Source organism: Nicotiana attenuata, unplaced genomic scaffold (genome assembly GCF_001879085.1).
Source record: "Nicotiana attenuata strain UT unplaced genomic scaffold, NIATTr2, whole genome shotgun sequence".
Lineage (NCBI taxonomy): Eukaryota > Viridiplantae > Streptophyta > Magnoliopsida > Solanales > Solanaceae > Nicotiana > Nicotiana attenuata.
In genome coordinates this window covers 46953-68349 of record NW_017670513.1, presented here as the reverse complement: position 1 = coordinate 68349, position 21397 = coordinate 46953, and the positions used below count along the sequence as shown (strand labels likewise).

Genomic DNA, 21397 nt, shown 5'->3' with positions numbered 1-21397 from the left:
GCCCCCAAAGTCACTTATAAATATATAGCTAAGATCACATTTGCTTATACGCCATCATCTTAATTAGGGGTGTACATAGGTCGGGTTGATTCGGATTTTACAATCATCAAACCAAACCAATTGTGTCGGATTATTAAATCTAAAGACCAAATCAAACCAATAAAACTCGGATTTTCAATCTCGGGTTTTCGAATTATTCGGGTTTTTTCAGGGGTTTTTCCAGTAAAATCTTCGTAGAACAAAACATATAACTTGTGCTCAAAATATTTCTTTAATCCTAGTAAGATACAACTATATAAAGTATTTTCCAAGAAAATAATACAAAATATGAGATTTATTATCCTAAAATATTCAACAATAAAGACAATAAAATTATGTAATATAAATATTCCTAATTAAAAAGCCATAATAAAAATAAACATAATCTAAAAGTACTAAGTCGTGCTAAAATAAGTAGACCAATAAGGGCGTATTAATTACATGACTAAACGCTAAAGAAAAAATAAAAATAGGTTATGCATTTTTATCTAAATTATTACAAAACAAAAAATAGATATACAATACATTCCGGTTTTGTAGTATTGAATTGAATGTCTTTTGTTAACATTAGTATTGACTTGCCTTTGGTTTGTGCTTTTGTTAGCATTATTTAATTTGCTAATATTAATGGCTATAAAACTTATTGGAACATTCAAAAGTTTTAAGTTTTAAGTTCAACCTTGAAATAATACCTTAAAAGATAGAATTATGGAATTTTTTAAGGAATATTTATAAATTACATCACAATAAGTATATCTATATAGTAAATATATCTAAAATTTCTATATATGTAATGTCGGGTTGGTTTGGTTTTTGTTTGACTTTCTTTAGTTAAAACCAAACCAAACCAATTATGATCGGGTTTTTTTAATCCAACACCAAACCAAATCAAACCAAACCAAACCAATTATGATTGGGTTTTTTTTTCCAACACCAAACCAAATCAAACCAAACCATAATCGGATTTTTTTTCTCGGTTTAACTCGGATTATCGGGTTGGTGTAATTTATCGGTTTCCTTTGTACACTCATAATCTTAATATCTTCACCGTTTTAAGTCAGAGTTGTCGATGGACAAGAAATTTAAATATACTTGCCATCCAAAATCTGAATAAGCACCTTTTACGGATATATTATTTATTACAATTTTCACCTTTTCTATAATATGCTATGAATTAACAGAAAATAAAACCACCCTTATATGGATGTATACAGGTTGTGTGCGATTTAGTAATGGCAAAATGGATTAAATAATAATTATTCATCCATATTATCCACTAAAAATAGACTGAATAATAAACTTCTTAAAAATAGATCAAATATTGATAAAATCCATATTATCCACTTAAAAAATAAAAAATAATAGGTAATTAATGGGTTTAACTAGGGGTGTTTATAAAAACCCAAATCGGAAACCGAACCAAACCGACTAAAAAACCCGACACTTTTTCGGTTTGGTTTTGGTTTTGAATTATAAAAACCGACTAAATTTAGTCTGGTTTTGGTTTTAGTAAAAAAATAACCGAAAAAAGTCTAACCAAAACGAATATAGAAGTAGCTATTTAAAATTTTAATAGTTTACACTTTTAGTCTAGTTCTTTGTTATTATAATAATCTAGTTCTTTACCTTTACATTCTAGTTTAATTAGTAGTTTTCTTTTGCTAAGTACGGAACTTATTTCATGTTAAAAATAATTTATTTATAATTGAGTCATAAAATTATGCATCACTATTTAGTTCAATTATCATCAATATATCTTAATAAATGATAGACTTCTCAAAAAGCATTTGATTTGATAGTGTTATGTTGAAAATATAGTCGATGTAATATGTGTTTAGTAATATATGTGTCATATTTAAGAAAAATCCGATAATAACCGCAAAATTCAAAAAATCGACAAAAACCGACATACATCGAAGCTACAAAAAAACCGACTTAATTGGTTCGGTTCCAATATTTGAAAAACGGCTTACTTGATTTGATTTCTTTTTTAGCGAAAAATTAATCCAAACCGAACCATGAACACCCCTAGGTTTAACTATTATATTTGCAAAGACTCAAAAACACTAAAAATTCTCCCAAAAGTGATCTCAACCCATTTTCTATTCATATTGACGGGCTGAATATTGTTGAGAAACTTTCAGAAACCACTATGTTTTAGTGGTTATTAGCTAGTTGTAGCTACCATTTACTATATTACTTCCTATAGCTATGTTTTCAGATTTTTTAGAGTGTATTCAATGTATTTAAGCTACTGTATTCATGAATACAATAGCATTTCTAGGCGTGAAACAGGGCATTACAGCTAGACGAATTTTTGTATTCGAGTGTATTTGACTATATTCATGGCGTGAAACATGGGATTATAGCTAGACAGATTATTGTATTCACGGCGTGAAACAGGGGATTACATTGTTTTTAAACGGAAAGTGAATCAATTAACATAATAAACTCCTAATATAACTCAACAAACTCAATTATAACACACAAATTTTGTATTTCTATTTATAAAAAAGATTCTCAACCGAAAAATACCCCAAAAACATAGCAATCTTCAGAGAAATTATATAATACATCTAAATAAATAAATTATATTAATTAAAAAAACACATATGAATACATTCATGGAATATAGCGAGACAGTGAATACAATCAAATACATAGACTACAGCGGGATATATTGAACTACAATGAAAAAAAAGACAATGAATACAATGAAATACATAGAATACAGCGAGATACATTGAAATATAATGAAAAAAAGACAATGAATACAATGAAATACAGCGAGATACATTGAAATATATTAACAGAAAATTCAAGTTGCTCAGCCCCCAACTCCCTCGTCTCTGTTCAAGAACAACCTAATGTATTTCAATGAATTACGGCCATGGCCGAAACGGTGACGGTGGCAATTGCTCCAGCGTCCGGCGGAGGAGAAGACATCGGGAAGTAGAGAGAGAGGGAGAATAGATATGGGGTAAGTGATAGGAGAAATTTGAAGGGATATGAGAGAAAAAAATAATACAAAGCTTATTTTATGGCTTAAGAGTAAGAAGTGACCATAAATAGATATTTGGCTATAAAAAATCAAAAGGTAGCTATGGAATATAGTTTTTTTAAAGGGCATTTATTTAAAATAAATAATGTATCAACCTTTGCTTGCTATAGGAGGTAACTAATCCAATATTTTTTTCCTTTTTGCATTACCCATTTTCAATCCACCCATATCCAACCTGAGCCGCCCACTTGTCACCCCTATGTGCTACTCTGCTATCATGGTAGCTGAGCTGGATTGCATTAGAATTTTCTCGTCAATCTCAAATCTAGTTTAGAGAACGATCTCTAACTAACAGCATTTAGAATTTTTTTGGTTGATCTTAGATCTGGCTAGAGGTATAGAATTTTTTGGTTGATCTTAGATCTGGCTAGAGAACGATAAAACCTTGCAGCAATAAACACATCGAGTCTTGCTATGAAATGGCCGCAACAAAGCGACATATTGCTATTTTAGGATATAGTTGATTTTTTTACTAATAAATATCACTACTTCTGGCACATACGATCTACCTAGCAAGATTTTGCGCTGCCCTCTTAAAGACATCTAACACCTTAATATTTGCGACCAGGGGCAGTACAAAGGAAAACTAAACTAAGAGAAATTAAGATGTCAAGTAGAACGGAAAGACGTCACCTGAAAAAAGTCTCTCTCTCATTATACATGTCAACCCACCAAAGCCAGGTTTAAGACATAAAGCATGCAATGGAGTTTGAGATAAGTCAAGATCACTGCATAGCTACCTCAAGCAACTTAATTGTAACCCCCAGCAGATAATAATGCAATGCAGCCATCTCATACACAACAAACTATTTGCTTGAATGATTTATTCTCTTTGGTCAAGGCTACTGGAGACGGGGTTATTTCTAGACTACAAACATCTTTGAACCCTGACTGTGGGCTCTGATATAATACGATGCAGTGGGGGCTAGTATCAAGAAATTTCTGAAAGCCTGAAGCACACAATGAATATTTCTAAGAAATCTAGAACGCTTTTGTAGCATTTTAAAGCTGCGGATGGATTGGCATGGGAGCATCAGACTCCTTGGGAAGTGTACTCAATACTGTAAGTTCCTCTACCAAAAGATATTCACAAAGTAATGCTACATCTCACTTGAAATCAGGCTGCACAATACAACATTGTGGCATTTGCTTCCAGCTAAGTGCATCATTCAGACGCAAAATTCAAGCTCCTGAGAACAGATATTCATAAAAAGGCGTTAGTAAAGCAGGAATAAGATTCTCTCAACTGTAAAATAAACAGAGGCATTTGCTTCCGCCAATGGAGCAAACACGCATGCCACTAAGCAAAAGATGCAAAGGCCTGGCCATTGCATATCCACATCCATTGTAAAAAAAACCTCTCAAGTAAACAAAACTTCTATCTCCAGCTCACAGCTGATGAATAAGCCCAACTTCTAGAATGTTATTTGCTCAAACACCAACCACAGCAAAACAAAAGGGTTGCAAGATGGTATCATTGGACTTTATTTTTGACCAACTCAATAAAATCTGTAATCGAAAGAAAGGAAGAGACCTGCAGGCTTGTTTTTCCACATCCACTCCTGAGCAGCCTGAATCCCCTGTGAAGAGGTAAGAAGATGAGAGGATATGGCAATCAAATGCCCTACGAACATGTTCGTCACCTGTTACACTAACTGAGTAGTCCTCAATTCTATTCATTAGAGAACTACACACTGTAATCAGCACATTACGAAATAGTTGAGAACCCTTTAATCAAGTAACTCGTTCGTTACTGCAGATATGTGTTGCTCGCGCCAAATAAATTTTAATATATATGTTGACGATAACAAACACCAGATACATGCTACATCATTGAAGATCTTTTGGCGAATATAAAAGCACATAAGTTTAAGATATAGCAGAAAGTTGGATTATAGAGAACGTAAAGCAGGATACTGAAACAGCCCTTCTGGCTCAATTGGAGCTTACAGGTTTCTGTAACCACAGTAGAACATTGGTTGCACCCAACAACTGTCTTTATGAAAAAGCAGATTAAGGGTTTATGAGGAAACACACATCAGTGATTGCATTTTTGACCCAAAAAGCAGTGCATCTATGGGAAGATGAGAAGGGAATTCTATAGCTATAGCCAGCCACTATTTTGCTAATTCAACTGAAAGTTGTGTCCATACTGTTGGTTGAATGTTAACTGAAGCATGGCACCAGACAAAAGAAAACATAGCCAAATTCAGAACGGAGTACTTAGACTCGGAAAAAACACATTCAAACAGGAAAAACTTTTCATCTTCTCCCTTCTCTGCAATTGGCTGTGGTGAGGGGAGAATATGGTCACAGGTTTTGCCAAGTACTGTGGTTAGGGACTGTAGAAGCCATACCAGGGAGAAACCTCTCAGCTTCAGCACAAAAAATAATGCAGAAAGCAGGTATTCGCAGAACAACACAAGCACATAGATGATTTCATTAGCACAAGCTACGTCCAAGATATTTCTACTTTTTCTAAAGAATCTAAACCTTCATTACGAGTCAAATTGGATAGCCTAGATGGTAAGATATGGCTTAGAAGTTGATACTGTACATCAACAACAAACCCGGTGTAGTCCCACAAAGTGGGGTCTAGGGAGGGTAGTGCGTACGCAGACCTTGCCTCTACCTTGTGAAGGTAGAGAGGCTTTTTCCGATTGACCCTCAGCTCTGTAGTTGATATTGTACATCACAAGATACAAATTCTACTTCACCAGCCAGGCAAATATTTTACTGGGAATATAAAGGGCAATATTTCTACGGTTTAGTGAATGATTTACCAAGAACTAAAAAGATATGATCAGAGCAACAACGAAAGAGCATAATGGTACCTGAATCGGTTGTTGACCTGTCATTCCAACTGCATACTGGAAAATCAAAACCAAATAATAAAAATCCACTGAAATTGAAGTCCTATGAAGAAGTATGGGTTAAATGCTAACCAGAGATCCTTGAGAAGCTTGTTGCAATTGTTGAGGCGGGCGGACCTGGGTTTGGACATATGTTGGGAGCTGACACTGAAGTTGTGCTTGCATTTGAGCTTGTTGGTAAGGCAACCCATGTGGTTGAGCCTGAATGCGAGGCTGTTGGGCAGACAATTTTTGCTGTTGCTGTTCATACGATATCAGCTCCTCCGGCTTTTCCCACTAAATTTCGAAAACAACGCATTATTAGGTGGCCTAAGAAATTAGAACTTCAACCAGAAGGCAGAATAGCAGATGTTTACCCTGCTTTCTCCTGTAATACTGTCATAATAGTACTTGAATCCATCAGGCGATGTGTGCTCTGTCCAATTACATTTCACCGGACCTGTAATCTGGTTCACTCCAGATGCAGTAGATGAAGCAGGAACTACATCTGCTTTTGGTTGGACAGCTGTGGAACTAGGTGCCGCTTGTTGAACAAGTCCATGCCATGGAGACTGCAGGATAATATACATTGTGAGCAACTGACCTCAATTTGCACAGTAACATTTACACCCAATACTCGTATATTCTTGAAATAGTGTTATGGTGAGGGAAAAACAAAAGTGAGCCCCAACCAGAATTGGATAACACAGAGCACATATTGGGCCTTAGAACATACAAGTTTAAAGAGATCAATGGTCAGTAAAGACCATGTATCATTCAAGTATCACAGAAATTATTTTTAACAAAAAAAAACTGAGAATTGCAAGATCTTGAGTTTCAAGAAATTCTATTACGAAAATTTTCTCAAGTGTACCTGTTGTTTAACATCTTGTGTGCCCTGCTGGACTGCTGAGCTTTCATTGGATGGTTGCATGAGCTGCAATTGTTGCTGTAGCTGAGTAAAGGTTTGCTGTGATGATTGAAAGCTCGCCTGCAGATTTTGCGTCTGTTTAGACAACATTTGTGCTAGTTGGGAAGGTGGCTGATGAAGATGTTGGACCAAATGCTGTGGCACAGGCTGCTGCTGGTTTGGGATTGCAGATGCAACATGTAGTTGCATGTTATTACTTAAAGGTGTATGTCCCATTGCAGACGACATATTGCGCTGCATCTGAGGCTGAGAAACAGTTGATTGCCAAGTCGAACCAAGCGACTGCTGCGAGGGCATTCCCTGACTGAAAGGACTTTGACTGGCAGACTGGGACATTTGTACTTGATTCATCTGCCTGAATAAAGCATGAGAAGTTGGTCCCTGTGAAAAAGGTGTTGAGGCTGGAGGCTGAAGTTGCCCGGAAGATGGTAAATGCTGGGGTGACTGAAGTGGCTTCTGTAGTTGAGAAATTTGTGGGCCGCCAGTGGGGATTGGTTTAGCAGGCTAGCCAACAAAAGAAACAACTTAGCACAAAATAATAGACAGAAATCATTCCTAAGATTGAAATAACATTAAGCAAGTTTCTATGAAAACATACCAGTTGCGGTGTAGGAGCAGAAGAAGCCGCAAGTCCTGTAAGAAACCCATTTCCAGTGCCACTAACACTCCCGAAGGAACCACCCTAAAAGTTTGTGTAGGCAGCATTATAACATTTTAATGAAGCAGCAAAGTGATACAACACATGTTTCTATACATATAAACAAATAAAAGTGCGTAATGTATATACAGATTGAGAGAATAAGCCCACAGGCTACAGCATCTTATTGACATTCAATCAACTATTCCTAAACAAAAATTAGTTGGGGTCAATATCTTCTGGAAATTGCATCTAGAAAAAGTTGTAGTCACTCACACAGTGGTCCAATTAAGAATTTGTGATACCGCTAAAGGTCACAACCATATAAAAGCTCGTCTACTCGAATTATGCCTAGAATACAGTATCATACTGATGCCACTTTAGCTCCCATGTCTATTAGAAGATCAGAAAAATCATTCAGATTAAATCACAAAACCTGAATTATAAAGAGCGACTTTGTAAATTGGGTTCTAAAAGTAAAAGAACTTTGATGAATCAAGCAACGCCAAAAATTTGACAGTGAAGTCTAAGAACCGATAAGAGAGACAAGGAAATAACCACAGAGTCGTCCGAATGTCTCACAAAGCCATGATTACCACATGCCGATGTTCTATTAATCGGCTTCTACAGAAGACAAAGTATGATGTAAAGAAGCAATTAATGTTACAAGGACAGGTAATGAAATTCCCTCATAAAAGAAACCAGAACTCACCCAAAGAAATTTGACCCAGAACTGATGCTATTAAATGCAAGGAATGATGAAATAAGAAAACATGTATCGGCAGATGAATCCTCGCACTAACAACAACATTCAGGCATATATTACAGGTCTAAGAATTGGTTCTAGTAATATGACTATAGCACGAAATGGTAATGACATTAAATTCAGTTACCCAGGAATGGGAAGGAAACAGATGGTATAAGCCAATTATAGTATTCCACAACATTTCATTTTACCTCATGTGTTTCTCCTAATTCCAACCTAACAAGACATTTTTGCAGGCACAAATATAAGCCAAAGAACTGGCTTGCTTCTCTCTGCAACAATTGAACAACATACACAGAGGATGCACATTTACCAAATCATACCCGAGTCTATTATACAGCTTAAGACTTGATTTCATATGAATGCTAGAGCACAGAAAAAGACAAGCAAATAATTAAATCAACACATTGCAACACTGCAAACTTTTAATAAAGATTGCAGTTTCCCCTCATAAACAGTTTATCTGGCGGCAACAGAGGATTCACCGCTGTTTTTCTTACCAATGAAGAAGGCGCTGTGGTATCGGTGGTTCTAGGAGGAAACTGATTTCCAAAACCATGCATCCCTTGGTTGAAAATTGGTCTGAGACTTTCTGGACTCATGGGATGCCAGGCATTAGGGCCTGTTTGGTCTTGCAAAGGCTCTCCAGTATTAGGTGGCGGTCTACACACCAGAGAAAATGAAGAGAGAGTCTCTGAGTTCTATTTCGGGAAAACCTCAGTTGCAAATGCAAAAACTTAACTAATACCTAATTCCAGGGGTTGGGAAGCGAGGTCCAAAACCAGGTCCACCAAAAGCTGGTCCACCACCTCTGAAAGGAGTGAAACAGAGTGATAAAGCAAACTATAACCAACTAGAAGAAAACAACAACAAATGCACTGGTTCAAGCAAGCCTGCTCCGGAACATCTTCTGTCTTAAGATAAAGCACATTGGAATTTCATAGAATACCTAGGTTCTCCAGGTTTAGGTCTCTTAGGGTCAGCAAACCGAACAGTTAAAGGTTGATCACACCCCTGCAATTATAAAAGGCGATTAAAAATTGATAAAAGGGTTTGATAATGGTGTCAAATCACAAAGACAGACATTAACATCACAAGCTTACCCTCATTGTATATTTTCCACTCAAAGAGTTTATAGCTGCCATTGCCATCTGTTTATGAGAATATTTGACAAATCCACAACCTTCACAGTGGTTAAAAGTTAAATTAGCGAGGGTGAACACAAACTACCAACAAAAAACCCCCAAAACTTCATGCTTGAATTACTGCTGATAATGCTCAGTATCCTTCGATGCAAGTAATCCAGCACTTAACCAGAATTCATTAAAAGAATAAACCAGGAAGATGGGAAAGCTAAGATTATATTTTCCCCTCAGCAAGGTTATATCTAATTTTGTTTACACTATTACTCCCTCTGTTTCAATTTGTTTGAACCTTTTCGAAGTACGAGGGTCAAATTGACTAATTTTCGGTGTAAATTCGGACATAGATTCTTTAAGTTTTTTGAAAAAAATTAACATACTTAGAAATTACATAAAAGTACTATAGGTCACACTAGTTAACAGTTCAAAGTATTTAAAAACCATTTGCGAAAAATATGGTCAAAGAAAACCTTGTTTGACTCCCCCAAATAGTAATAGGTTCATTCTTTTTGAGAATGAGGGATTATATTAGAGAAAAACAAAGGACCATGTCTTTTGAGGCACGCATACACAAAGGAAATTCCTTGTTCAATACAAAATTTAAGATAAGAAAATACTTTCTAGAAAAAGAAAAAAAAACTTATTTTTCTGGCTACAGATTTATGGAGCCTCACTTGCATGTTTGAAGTTGAAAAATAGATTTCATGCAAATTGCAAACTAAGCTTTCGGTGTAAGTGTCCTGGGGCTAATAATCTATGAAGAAAGGAGGAGGTAGTGCTATCTAACAGAACATTGAAAAATGAAGTGTCAAGACATGTTAACATAATAATACGGCTGCACAGACCATTTAATCTGTTGTTCAAGATAAATAAAATACTAGACATCTAAAAAAAGGATGAGCCTACAGGCAAATCCTCATAGCTCCAAAGCAACCAAACGAGTAGATCAACAATAGCATAAAGTCACAAGTATGGAGTTCAAAACCTTTAAGCACTATCATGGAAAAGAAACTTGGTCTAATCATGCATAGCAAGCACAGGACAAGGTGAGCATTTCATACAGATAAAAAAAAAAGGACTCGATAACACAAACCACGACTCTGCTTCATATCATCACGCATGAGATAGACATCTTCAACACGACCATATGGCGAAAATATCTGAAAAGAATCCAAAACAACTATTTAATTATAGCTGCTTTTCAATAGATAATAAATACAATACACAACAGATGAAAAGCACACAATAAAAGCAAATCATTCAGAAAATCCTCAGCATTTCACTATTCCAAGCCAAATAGGTTAACAAGAACAAGCTGTGTATCTTGTGTCATGACATGATGCAGTTACATGTGCATCACCCAGATGAAAAGTTCTCCAGCGAAGACTGGTGGGCAATCACAACTATAATCAAGCAACAAAGACATATTTACGTCTACTAATTTTAGAGTACGTGTGTTGCACGTATATGTCGTGTCAATAAGTAAAGAGTTGTATATAAGAAGAATGATTTACATACAACAACAGTTGACAATTATTCTTTTATTAACAGAAATGAGTATTAGTACATTAATGCATAGTTGAATTCAAAATAATTCAATATCTTTTGAATCTGCAAAGATGAATAATTTAGTTTAGTTAGTTACATATAGTATTTTTAGTTATAGATATGTAGCAAAGAAAATAGTAATTTGTTCTCTATCTTTTGGGAGCTGTTGTTCTTTTTAAACTAAACGTAAGCTAATATTTTTCTTCACTTCTTGATAAGTTTTAACTTTATAAGAAAAAGGTGTCATCTTTTTTCATTATTTTTAATTCTAAGCTATGGTTTAAGTCTTAAAAAGGGAATGGTTAAAAGGCATTCGTTGCAATATGATATAAAAATTATTTCAGTTGTTTTTGTTTCACGCCTAAAGGTTAGAAAAAAATTCTCAAATCAGAAGTGCTCTTAGAGTTTTTTCCTGTCACAATATTATAAAGAATATGAAATATAATTTGAGCTTCTACAGAATGTCCAGCTCCTCCTTCTAATTGGTTTTAATTTCAAAATTCTAACTTGAATATGAAGTCTACCAACAAACAAGGTAAGTAGATTAAACGCATTAATCAACCAAAAAAACTAAAAGAAAGTGTCCATGAATTAATATGTCTTTATTTACGCTTGATGTTTGTTGAAGTGTGTGACCATCTCATATAAAAGTTTAAGCAGTTAGAAAGAACACACTTTTATTTACTTAATTATGTCTTTAGCACGCCCCCTCACGTGCGGGCTTGATTGATTCTTTTTTATGAACCAAACACGTGAAAATTCTTTTTGATATTGGGTAACAGTGAGACTCAAACCGGGGACCTCTGCCTGATCTAGTACCATGTTGAAGTGCGTGATCATCACATCTAAAAGTTTAAGCTGTTAGAGAGGACACACTTTTATTTACTTAATTATGTCTTCAACAATGTAAAAGTGAATTTCCTATTTACTGTCTTTTTCTTTATCCCTAGGACACTTCTTGTTCTTCAAAAAAAATTCTACTTCTAAACATACTTTATGTATGTGCACCTCATCTCACAATTACTACATATGTTAATTGTATAAGAAACCTAAGCATTAAGCTCTACAATAATAGTTCAGAATTTCCTACTTATTGTCTTCTTTTTCTTTTTTATCCAACTGCACTTTTATTAAAAATCATTTATAACTGATAGAATAAACACTTATAATTACATATAAACAGAAAAATGCTCGAAGTTATAGACTCATAACTACCTTAAATTTCTTATAAAAAGATATGAACGATTAGTTACTATTAATTTGATGCATAAATTTCAGTATCTTATCTTTGTTACACGCTTGTTCAACTCCAATTCATACACTCCTCAACTTTATCTTAGTAAAATCCTTTCTCTAATAAACCTTTTCAGTCTAATGCATTATGTCCTCTATGTTTTCAACATTAAATGTGATATAATTATAATCAATTACATTACTGTTTGAGTATGTAAATTTTATCCCCATATATCAAAATATTGATATCTACATTACTAAAATAGCTTTATTCAGTTGATTTTAAAGTCCTATATATTCGGACTTCGTATATAGTTCAAATAAGAAAAGATTTAATCAATAAAATTTTAGTTGACTTCAGATTCCTAAATATTAGAAAAATCATTAAATGTCTATTTCTAAATATTAGAAAAATAATTAAATATTGAGCCGAGGGTCATCCGGAAAAAGACTCTCTATCTTATTAAAGATAGGAGTAAGGTCTACTTACACACTAATCTCCCCAGACCCCACTTATGGGATTATAATGGGTATGTTGTTGTTGATGTTGTTAGGAAAATAATTAAACATCTATTCCTACATATTAGAAATTAACTAAATGACTTTTATCTAGTGTGAAATCAAATTTTAAAGGACAAAAAATGCGAACGATATTTCCCTAAGAGGCTTCGTGCTTTTAGTATAATATCGACGCATGTAATGAAAATTATTTGGGGATTTGAAGATACAAGACACGAGTTTCGACTTGTTGAGTCCTTATGAGTATTAATAGATAGTTATGCAAGAGTTGAATTACCAATCATAAAAAGAAACATGGAAAAGAAAGAATATCTAGGTAATGCATGGCCGTACTTCTTCAACTTCCTTCTCTGTAGCTTGTTTGTTCAGTGACCCAACAAATAACTTGTACTCAACTGCACCTACCAACAGATAAGAATCAAAATGAGTACCAAACTAATAAGGACAGATAAGTCCCTTTTCAACCAACTCAAACAAAATACTATATGAAATAAAAAGCTGAGGCAACCCAATAAAAAGAAAGAGAAAAAAGTTTACCAAGGCGTTCACGTTCACCATCCGCATATCTGACTTGAATAGGACCAATTCCCTGGTAAATACACAGATGAATTAAGAACTGAAAACCGAGTCAAGAATCTTAAAGTAACTCAGTAGAAGAATTTACCCCAGGCAAAGTATATTGATTGTGTAATGCTCTTATAGCTCTATCAGCTTCAGCTGAAGTAGCATACTTAATAAAACAACATCCTGCAGAAGTCAAAAGTTTACATCCTGATTTTATCAAATTCCACAACCTTCACCAGCAAGTACACACCAGCAAAGAAGAGTACATCATTCAGTAGCATGATACACTAGAAGTGCGCCTAATGGAGGCTTAAGGGATAGGAAAGGGGTAATAAGTGACTAATATAATCATGGGGAGAAAGTTCACCACATCAAGCCATCTTTTCTTGGTGATAAGCAAAAGTAATAGGCCAGTTATAAGCCCAGAAGGTGTCGGGCTTGAACACGCATATATGAGATTCATTCATCCCATCAACAGTGAGGCATACGTGCTGCTCTGTTAAGTCAGCAAAACACACCACCCAAATGAGTAGGAATCTCTTTCCGCAGATACGAGATCCAATCAAAGTCATTCACTTCCTAAACCCCCATATAAGACCATTTGAAGCCCTATGGCTTTACAATATTTGACTATTCCGAAGACAATCATGATAGTACCTCTTCCTCTCAACCTCTTGGCCACTGAACTGAGTTACTGAACTCAACCTTCCCAGAATCCCATTTCGGAAAATCAGGTCGAAGGAAAATGGAATCCTCGCTTGGCAATAAAACACTCAACAATTCTCACCTCAAAAAAAAGTTTAAAGCTATGGCACCCCCTGTATGGCCAGTCTAAGAGGAGAATCCAGACATTGGACGCTAGGTGGAGGTAATCCCTTTATTTTATTTAAACCAAAGACTTGAGGGAATAATATATCCTAAAATCGTAACATTGTTCGGGCATTCTTTTCTTTCAGTTCATCACACAAAGACTAAATTGTAGAAGAGGAGAAGTGAAAATGCGTTATTCTCCCAAAACATTTGAGAAGTTAAAATAACCAAATAAACTCTGTAGATCAATAGAGCTATTGATTAACCACGGCACTGAAGCTTGTAATTAATTTTCATTATATCACTGAACATCACTTCATAAAAATATAAAGATCGAAATAAAATAAGGGTGCTTAAGGTTTGCAACAAAAGAACAAGTGACATCTCAGAACTACAAAATTAATAACTAAGGTGGAGAAACAGAATAACTCTTGTAACTGAGGACATCATTTGATAATTAGAAAACTACATAGCACAAAATTAGTATAAATAAAAAGGCTCCAAGCGAGCATTCTTCCACTTAATCAGACAACATGAATGAGGCTAACCATACAACACCTGTAAAATATGTAGTACAATCAAAGATTGCATATATCAGGACAAAGTATGCAATATATTGCCAAAACCATTCAACCAAATAACAATCATAGCCTGATGAAGAACAAACATCTATAAAGAAGTGAATAATAGCCAGAAATTTGGAACCACATCAAAGACCAAGAAGCAGACAATGAAAGTAACGTCAAGATGCAAAACACGAAGAGAAACCAAGGCGAGAACCCCATCACTGAAAATCAGTTCCCTAACTCAGATGTGAAGCAACTTGGCAACACATTCAAATGGGAAATCACATTAACTCTTCAGCACCACTTTTAACTGTAAGATACCTTAAAATAAAAACTACTACTTCCCTGATTTTAGTCAGATTGACAGGCATCAAACACCTTTCAAATCACTATTACTCTTTTCCTAATATAGTTTCTAAACAGTCCCTGGAGTCTTTAGTGGTGAAACTGTTCTCAAGCAATGCAGATTTGACCAACCACGTCATTCATGCAACTGCTCTGTCAAATTAACTCTAGCCACCTTTTGAGGCAGGCATAGTGATGATATGTTGGCAGAATTGACATTTAACAACTCTCAGGGCCCAAATCATACACCTACTACCAATGTTTATACAACAGGATATGACCGTCCCATGCAGCCAGAATAATCTGTTGTTTGATAGAACTCAATGAAGCCATACTCTAAGCAACCCCATGGGTTTTGGTAATGGAAAAGAATAATAGAGGCCTTTACCCTTGGAGATCGCAATTAATATATATCCAACCACACTTGTAGGACGAAGCAAACCACGGATAAACTAGTACAACACATGAGGAAATTGCTAAAGCAAGTTGTATTGATGATGAACTTCAGCAAGAAAATTACGCATCCATATCCATAAAAAAGTACTTAAATCATAATTCAACCATGCCACCACACAGCAAAAGCAGTTTGTACAACCATATTGTTCTATAAGGGTGTACAATCCTGTAATGGAAGAAAATCTAGAATTTACACGTGGCATACGACGCTCGCATGCATTTTATCATTGAACAACCACCATCGCTTCTGACAACTATTGTTGACCATGAGGCCAAATCTCAAAACCAACCACACCAAAAGGATTCTATTAAATAATAATCACTTCCAAAAAATTAAAATGCCATCTAGTGAACCATTATCACAAGAACCTCATTCACGCGAGAACATCATCAAACAAACACTAAGAAGCATTCACTGAAGAGTTCACTCACAGCGGGGTAAAAATTGCATATAATTCACAATTCTCCAATAAGCAACATAATGAACTGAAGATGGAATATTAATACGCTAGACATCACATCCATCCTGGTAAATATTTGAAAAAACCTGGGGATACATTCAAATACACAACATTGCACCAGAAAATAAAAAATGGCGATGCCATGGCAGCCACGCATCTACCACCAGGCATACATATCCAATATCAGTAGTCATTAACCACGCACCGCACGTTGCAAATGTTAAGCGCACACACATGTCGAGGAGTTGTTAACTAAAGCATTTATAATCAACCATACGCATTCTTGACCATGATATGAATGAAGAAGAAAGAACACAAACGTCTAAATACACATTGCATATAGGACGATTTCACTATTATCTCAAATCAGCATCTAGAAGCCCTGTCAGCCAAAACACTCTAATGAAACAGCCAATTTATTTACTCTGGTGTTTGCTGTCATACATCAACCATGGTGAAAAGATAAGCTTCAGATGAGATCAGAAAAGCTCCAATAAGTCAGTCACTGGCCGAAAGTGAAAAGTAGATGATATTGCACAGCTAATCAGTAGGACAATTTACCAACAAATAGGTCGCAATCTCATCACATCACTTCTAAAGGAGATTTGGCAAACATCCAGTTGAACTCGTCAACTACCATCTCTATTTCATGATCCAACTTCACAACCACAAAACATTCCAAATTAAATTACTGTAGCGACAAGCAAGCACCACCATGACCAATTTCCACACATCTACTGAAGAAATCATACTACTACTCCAATGCAATAGAAATTGGTCACATCACTTGGAAATAATCCAAATGTCAGTCATTTCAAGTGCTGTACATCCAGAGATTCCACAAAGCTAAACACAGCAGACAGTTACACTCACATAACCTAATACAGTAATCAAACTCTCTAATTTGTCCAACTGAAACCTGTTGTACAAAATAAGAACCTCTCTTCACTATTGTCTACTGCCACAGAAAGGTTGATTCACAAGTTTTATTCTTGTCTTCTGCTTGGTTGACAGGATGAACGCAAAAGACAGTTGCAATCAATGGGCATCCAGACAATTGTGGAAAACTAACTGACATCAAACATGAGCTTATACTGCTCCTTCAGCCCTCAAAGGTCCTGAAAAGAGACATGTGTAGATCCGAAAGAAAATTTGCAACAAATTCTAACAACACATACCTTGTTGTTGCCCCGTTCTCTTATCTCTGATGAAAGCAACCTCGAGTACTCGTCCTTGTTCCTCAAACAAAGGTCGAATCTGACATGAAACAAACATATAAACTAAATGGACTGAGAGTTGAGGAAGAATACCAAACACATGCTCAAATGATACAGGTTGAATAAAAGAAAAGATGGGACCGGCAGCAATATTGGCAAATAATATGCATCAATGTCTAGAAGTCAAAAGGAAAAATATCAAGAGCACACAGGTCATGGAAAGCAAAGTTACAGTAAGTGCCTTGACACAAACTGGACAATTGTTCAGAAAATGCTCTGCTTAACTACTTTCTGATAAGAGAAACCGACATCAACCGCAAGTATCCATCGGTCTGAATACCAACTAATTGCGTAGCCATCAAAACATTAGTCTATTCTTCCTTCTTTGACAGGATATCAAGGTCAATTGTTTGCTGACACAAAAACTGAGTCCTTTCCATTTTTTTAGATATAAGAGGCAAACATAGAGAAAAATGGTAGAGAACGTGAGGTGCATGATCAGGAGAAGCATATAGAGCAGCAGGAACCAGAATCCTAAATGCTAGAGTCACTATGATTACTAACAACTAAGAGGGAAAATAAAACAAATGCCAGATTTAAGCATTAACAAGGACTTACATCTTCTTCAGCTGCTGCTCTTGGGACAGATCCCACAAAAAGTTTGGCAAAACCACCTTCATCAACTCCGTCTAAAGATATGGATAACAATGAATACATTAAAAAAAATATTTAATGGAAGTTGTGAAACACTCAAAAGAAAGCTGAAGTCAGCAAGCACAACGCATAAACCAACACAACAAAGAGAGGGAAAAAGACAATTAGAACGAACAGTTAAAGAACCTATCAGGTGTTAGTTATATACTACTAAAAGAACAGCAAGCATCAATGAACTCCCTTAATGGAACACAGAATCTACATTACATTGACCAAGCAATACGCCTTTGCTCTTTAGTCAACAAATTTCATTAATAAACACCAACTAATGTCAAAAATATACATATCAGATGCGTAAATGGTTCTAGTTGAGACGCTGAGTCACCCACTGTTGATCAACAATATGCCTACATGCAACCTTGATAAAGTATGCCTACACGTAACTACCACAGTATACACAAAGGATTTCCTATTAAAATATCAAGAGGCCTGAAATTTAGAACGTATAGAAGATACATTTGAATAATATAACGGTTTGAGAGCTATTTCTAAGAAACATACAATACCCTTCAGGCTCGAGGTGTTAGGGCACACTAAATAATGTTGGCTCACCATGCAAAGCACATTCTTGGCTTAGATGACCATTCTAAAGCCCACTTACACAAGCCACATCTACTCATATAACCGAAAAATCCTCCAAAGCCAATTGGCCCGCTCCTCTACCCTTCTCCACTTAAGTACCAGGCTTTAATCTGGATCCGAACGCGTCATGTATGCCTAACCTGCACATCACGCACTGCACTCTTATCACAAGGCCAAGGCCCTAGGGGCTCTAATTTGGCTTTAACTTAGAGAAACAAGACATTTTCTGCGTTTAAGGAGTCGTAAGACACCATAATGACAAATTGGTAGAGGACCAGTAAGAAGGTTAGAGAATTAGTTAAATTAGTTAAACTTGGCTGTTCATTCATCGTGAACAATGCTCCTTCTATAGTTCCTAGAAACTGAAGGCTACACCATAGGAATTTAACATGTACAAAAACACTGACCGTAATCCAATAAAGTACAAGATAAACACCCTAACCTCAGCCATAATGCCCTAAGATACCAATATCGTTTTTTTAAGGTTTTTGAAAGCCTTAAGGCCCTTAGCTACCAATATCATGAAGAACATATCAGTAATTTTCCCCTTCGAGCGTGCGCAATGAAATTCAATAAAATCGGACTTAACTTATTTTCTTTTAGCACAAAAGAAAAAAAATGAAAGTGCACCCACAGTAGCAAGATAATTGTTCATGAAACCCCAAAAAGTTAAAACTAATACTCCTAATAAATAATTGGAATTTCAGATGTACCCCTCCATCAATCAATCAACTAGCCTAAATCAGTTTGCCTCCACCACACAAAATCCTCTATATTCTATTCCGCTCTACTCATGTCCATTTCGTTCCAATACAAAATAATTCACGTTCAAATTACACTCGGGAATAAGGAAAACAAAAAAAATTACCTGGAGACCCACTTGTATTGGAAGAAAACGGATAACCCCGCTTTTGGCCCGAAAGTGGAGGAGGCGGTGGCGGCATCTGGTAATTCGAATGGAACCTTTCAGAATCAACCCCACCACCACCAGTACCAACAGCAACCGCATCAGTAGGAGGGTAGCGAGGAGGGCTATCGAAGGCGGGCCGGTGGGGCCCACGATATGCATTAGGGCTTCGACGATGATGTTGAGGGTGAGGGTTCATGGAACCATCAGAGAAATTAGTTCTAGAAGATGGGGGACCGCCTCTTGAGTGCTGCTGCTTATAATGAAATGGGTCTGAATTGTTGTTGCTATTCACATACCTCTCTCCTCCTCTGTGCCTATCCATCAGATTATTGACTTCAGCTATTTCTTAAACCCTAAACTTTTTGAGGATTGGAGATAAAGGGGTTCGAGTATCGGGGTCCCTTAAACCCTAGAGGAGTTCCTTGTGCTGAACTTACAGAACTAGCTATGCTCTAGCCTGTAGGAAATGGAGAACTCTAGCTATTGTAATGTCGTCTCTACAGTCGATAACTGATACAAACTGTGATTCGATAATCGTCAAGCAAAAGTGACGTCGTACCGCTTTAAGACGAGCATCATCTTACTTGTTTACTTGAATGACGTAACATGTATATATGTACCTCATATTGCATTTGAAAAAGTTCTTTTTTTCTTAAATTTCAAGCCGATCAAATAGATATTGATTAACTTTTTGCTTAGTATGAAAGTATAAAAAAAATTACTTTTCATGTCAGTACTATATAAATCCTACAATCAATCCTTTTGTTTAAAACGAGAAACTCTTTTTTCTTTTTTCTTTTTCTTTAGATATTCGATATTTATTATTTATTGGTCCGATTAACCTAAATATAAACTTGAGTACATTTTGATCAAGGTAAGACTAGGTGCATTCGATATTTGCATCAAATTATTATTAAGTTATCATAGTTAAGCGATATAAGAGTGAAAATATATATTAATAGTTTAATAGATACTATTTCCCTCCAACTTATATGCAAATTCCTTTGGCACACCTTTATTTAACATTCAATCTTTCACTTAACAAATATTTCTCTAGGTGTGTCTAAGTCACGTCACTCTTCTAACATGCACGTATTTAACCCATAAAAAGTATTTAACCCATAAAAAAGGGCATGAGGAAGGTAATGATTTTGTCCAAAATCTTATTTAAGTGCCATATGGTAAAGAATAAACCAAAAAAAAAAATTAAAAACATTAAAAATATTGATCAACCTTCAACCTCGAAGAAGCTTGACCTTACGTATGATTCCATTTTAGTTTAGCAAAAAACTTCCACCCTTTTGCTCCCTAACTCTATAGAGATTGAGGAAGGGTAAAATCGAAAATTTTATATTTTTATCAATTTCAGTTATTTCGTACCTTTCTTTCAGTGAGAAAATCAGTCAAACTCTACAGGATCAAACCTAGGTCGCTGCTCTATCCATTTAGTCATTCGAGAGTCTCTACACCTATCCTTTTTTCTTGAACCAATAAATTGATGAAACAATAGTCGGGCCTTCACTTTTCCTGACCAGGACAGCTCCCACATCTGTACAGTTCAAGAACGGCCTCCTCGATTGTGTATCATTCCGGACCACTATTCAAAATCATAGTCACTGGATTTTTTATCTCATATGTGCTTTTCATGAAAAATATACATTGAAAAATTGTTTAACTTATGATCATTAACTATGAGAATTGTATTTCTTTGTTCATAGGATTGCTCATCATGTAAATCTCCTAATATAGTTAAACACTTTCTTTAGAAATCTTTTTTTTTTAAATGCTAGGCTTCAGGTTGGTAGGGTAAAGAATATATTTATGTTGATTATTTCACTTTCATCTTTTGAATTTGTGATACCAAATTTTGCATTTGAAAATTAAAATATCTAAGACAACAAACTAACAACAAATAATAATATTTTATTTTAATAATTTGTGTGAGTTACAATATTTAGACTATTTTAAGCCAAAAGAAGTAGTCATCTGATTCTTCTCCTCACGATCATCAACACATGGGCTTGAATGCTTATTCTTGAATTAA

The 21397-nt window shown here is 35.5% G+C and overlaps 1 protein-coding gene across 2 annotated transcripts; it reads right to left on the bottom strand.

The window, feature by feature from the left end:
• Nucleotides 1-3714: 3714 nt before the first annotated feature.
• LOC109240419 (flowering time control protein FCA) lies at nt 3715-19946 on the bottom strand. 2 transcript variants are annotated; one of them, XM_019407063.1, is made up of 18 exons: nt 19312-19946; nt 17766-17836; nt 17109-17187; nt 13393-13475; nt 13266-13317; nt 13062-13129; nt 10522-10588; nt 9390-9469; nt 9236-9300; nt 9035-9097; nt 8787-8949; nt 7482-7565; nt 6827-7387; nt 6330-6524; nt 6046-6249; nt 5935-5970; nt 4635-4680; nt 3715-4290 (listed from the first exon to the last, which is right to left on the bottom strand). In XM_019407063.1, the coding sequence occupies exons 1-18, from the start codon at nt 19673-19675 to the stop codon at nt 4283-4285; spliced, it is 2289 nt and encodes a 762-aa protein (XP_019262608.1). In that variant the 5' UTR covers nt 19676-19946; the 3' UTR covers nt 3715-4282. The 2 variants fall into 2 exon arrangements, with proteins under 2 accessions (XP_019262608.1, XP_019262609.1); XM_019407064.1 differs by having other exon boundaries at nt 13062-13123.
• Nucleotides 19947-21397: the final 1451 nt, after the last annotated feature.

What these genes read in the sequence shown, in the direction of transcription:
- LOC109240419 (XM_019407063.1), bottom strand. Translation starts at nt 19,675, where the DNA reads ATGGATAGGCACAGAGGAGGAGAGAGGTATGTGAATAGCAACAACAAT. An exon ending in GAGAACGGGGCAACAACAAG is followed by an intron (nt 13,476 to 17,108) that starts GTATGTGTTGTT and finishes TGACTTCTGCAG; the next exon opens with GATGTTGTTTTATTAAGTAT. An exon ending in AAGCTTCTCAAGGATCTCTG is followed by an intron (nt 5,971 to 6,045) that starts GTTAGCATTTAA and finishes TTGATTTTCCAG; the next exon opens with TATGCAGTTGGAATGACAGG.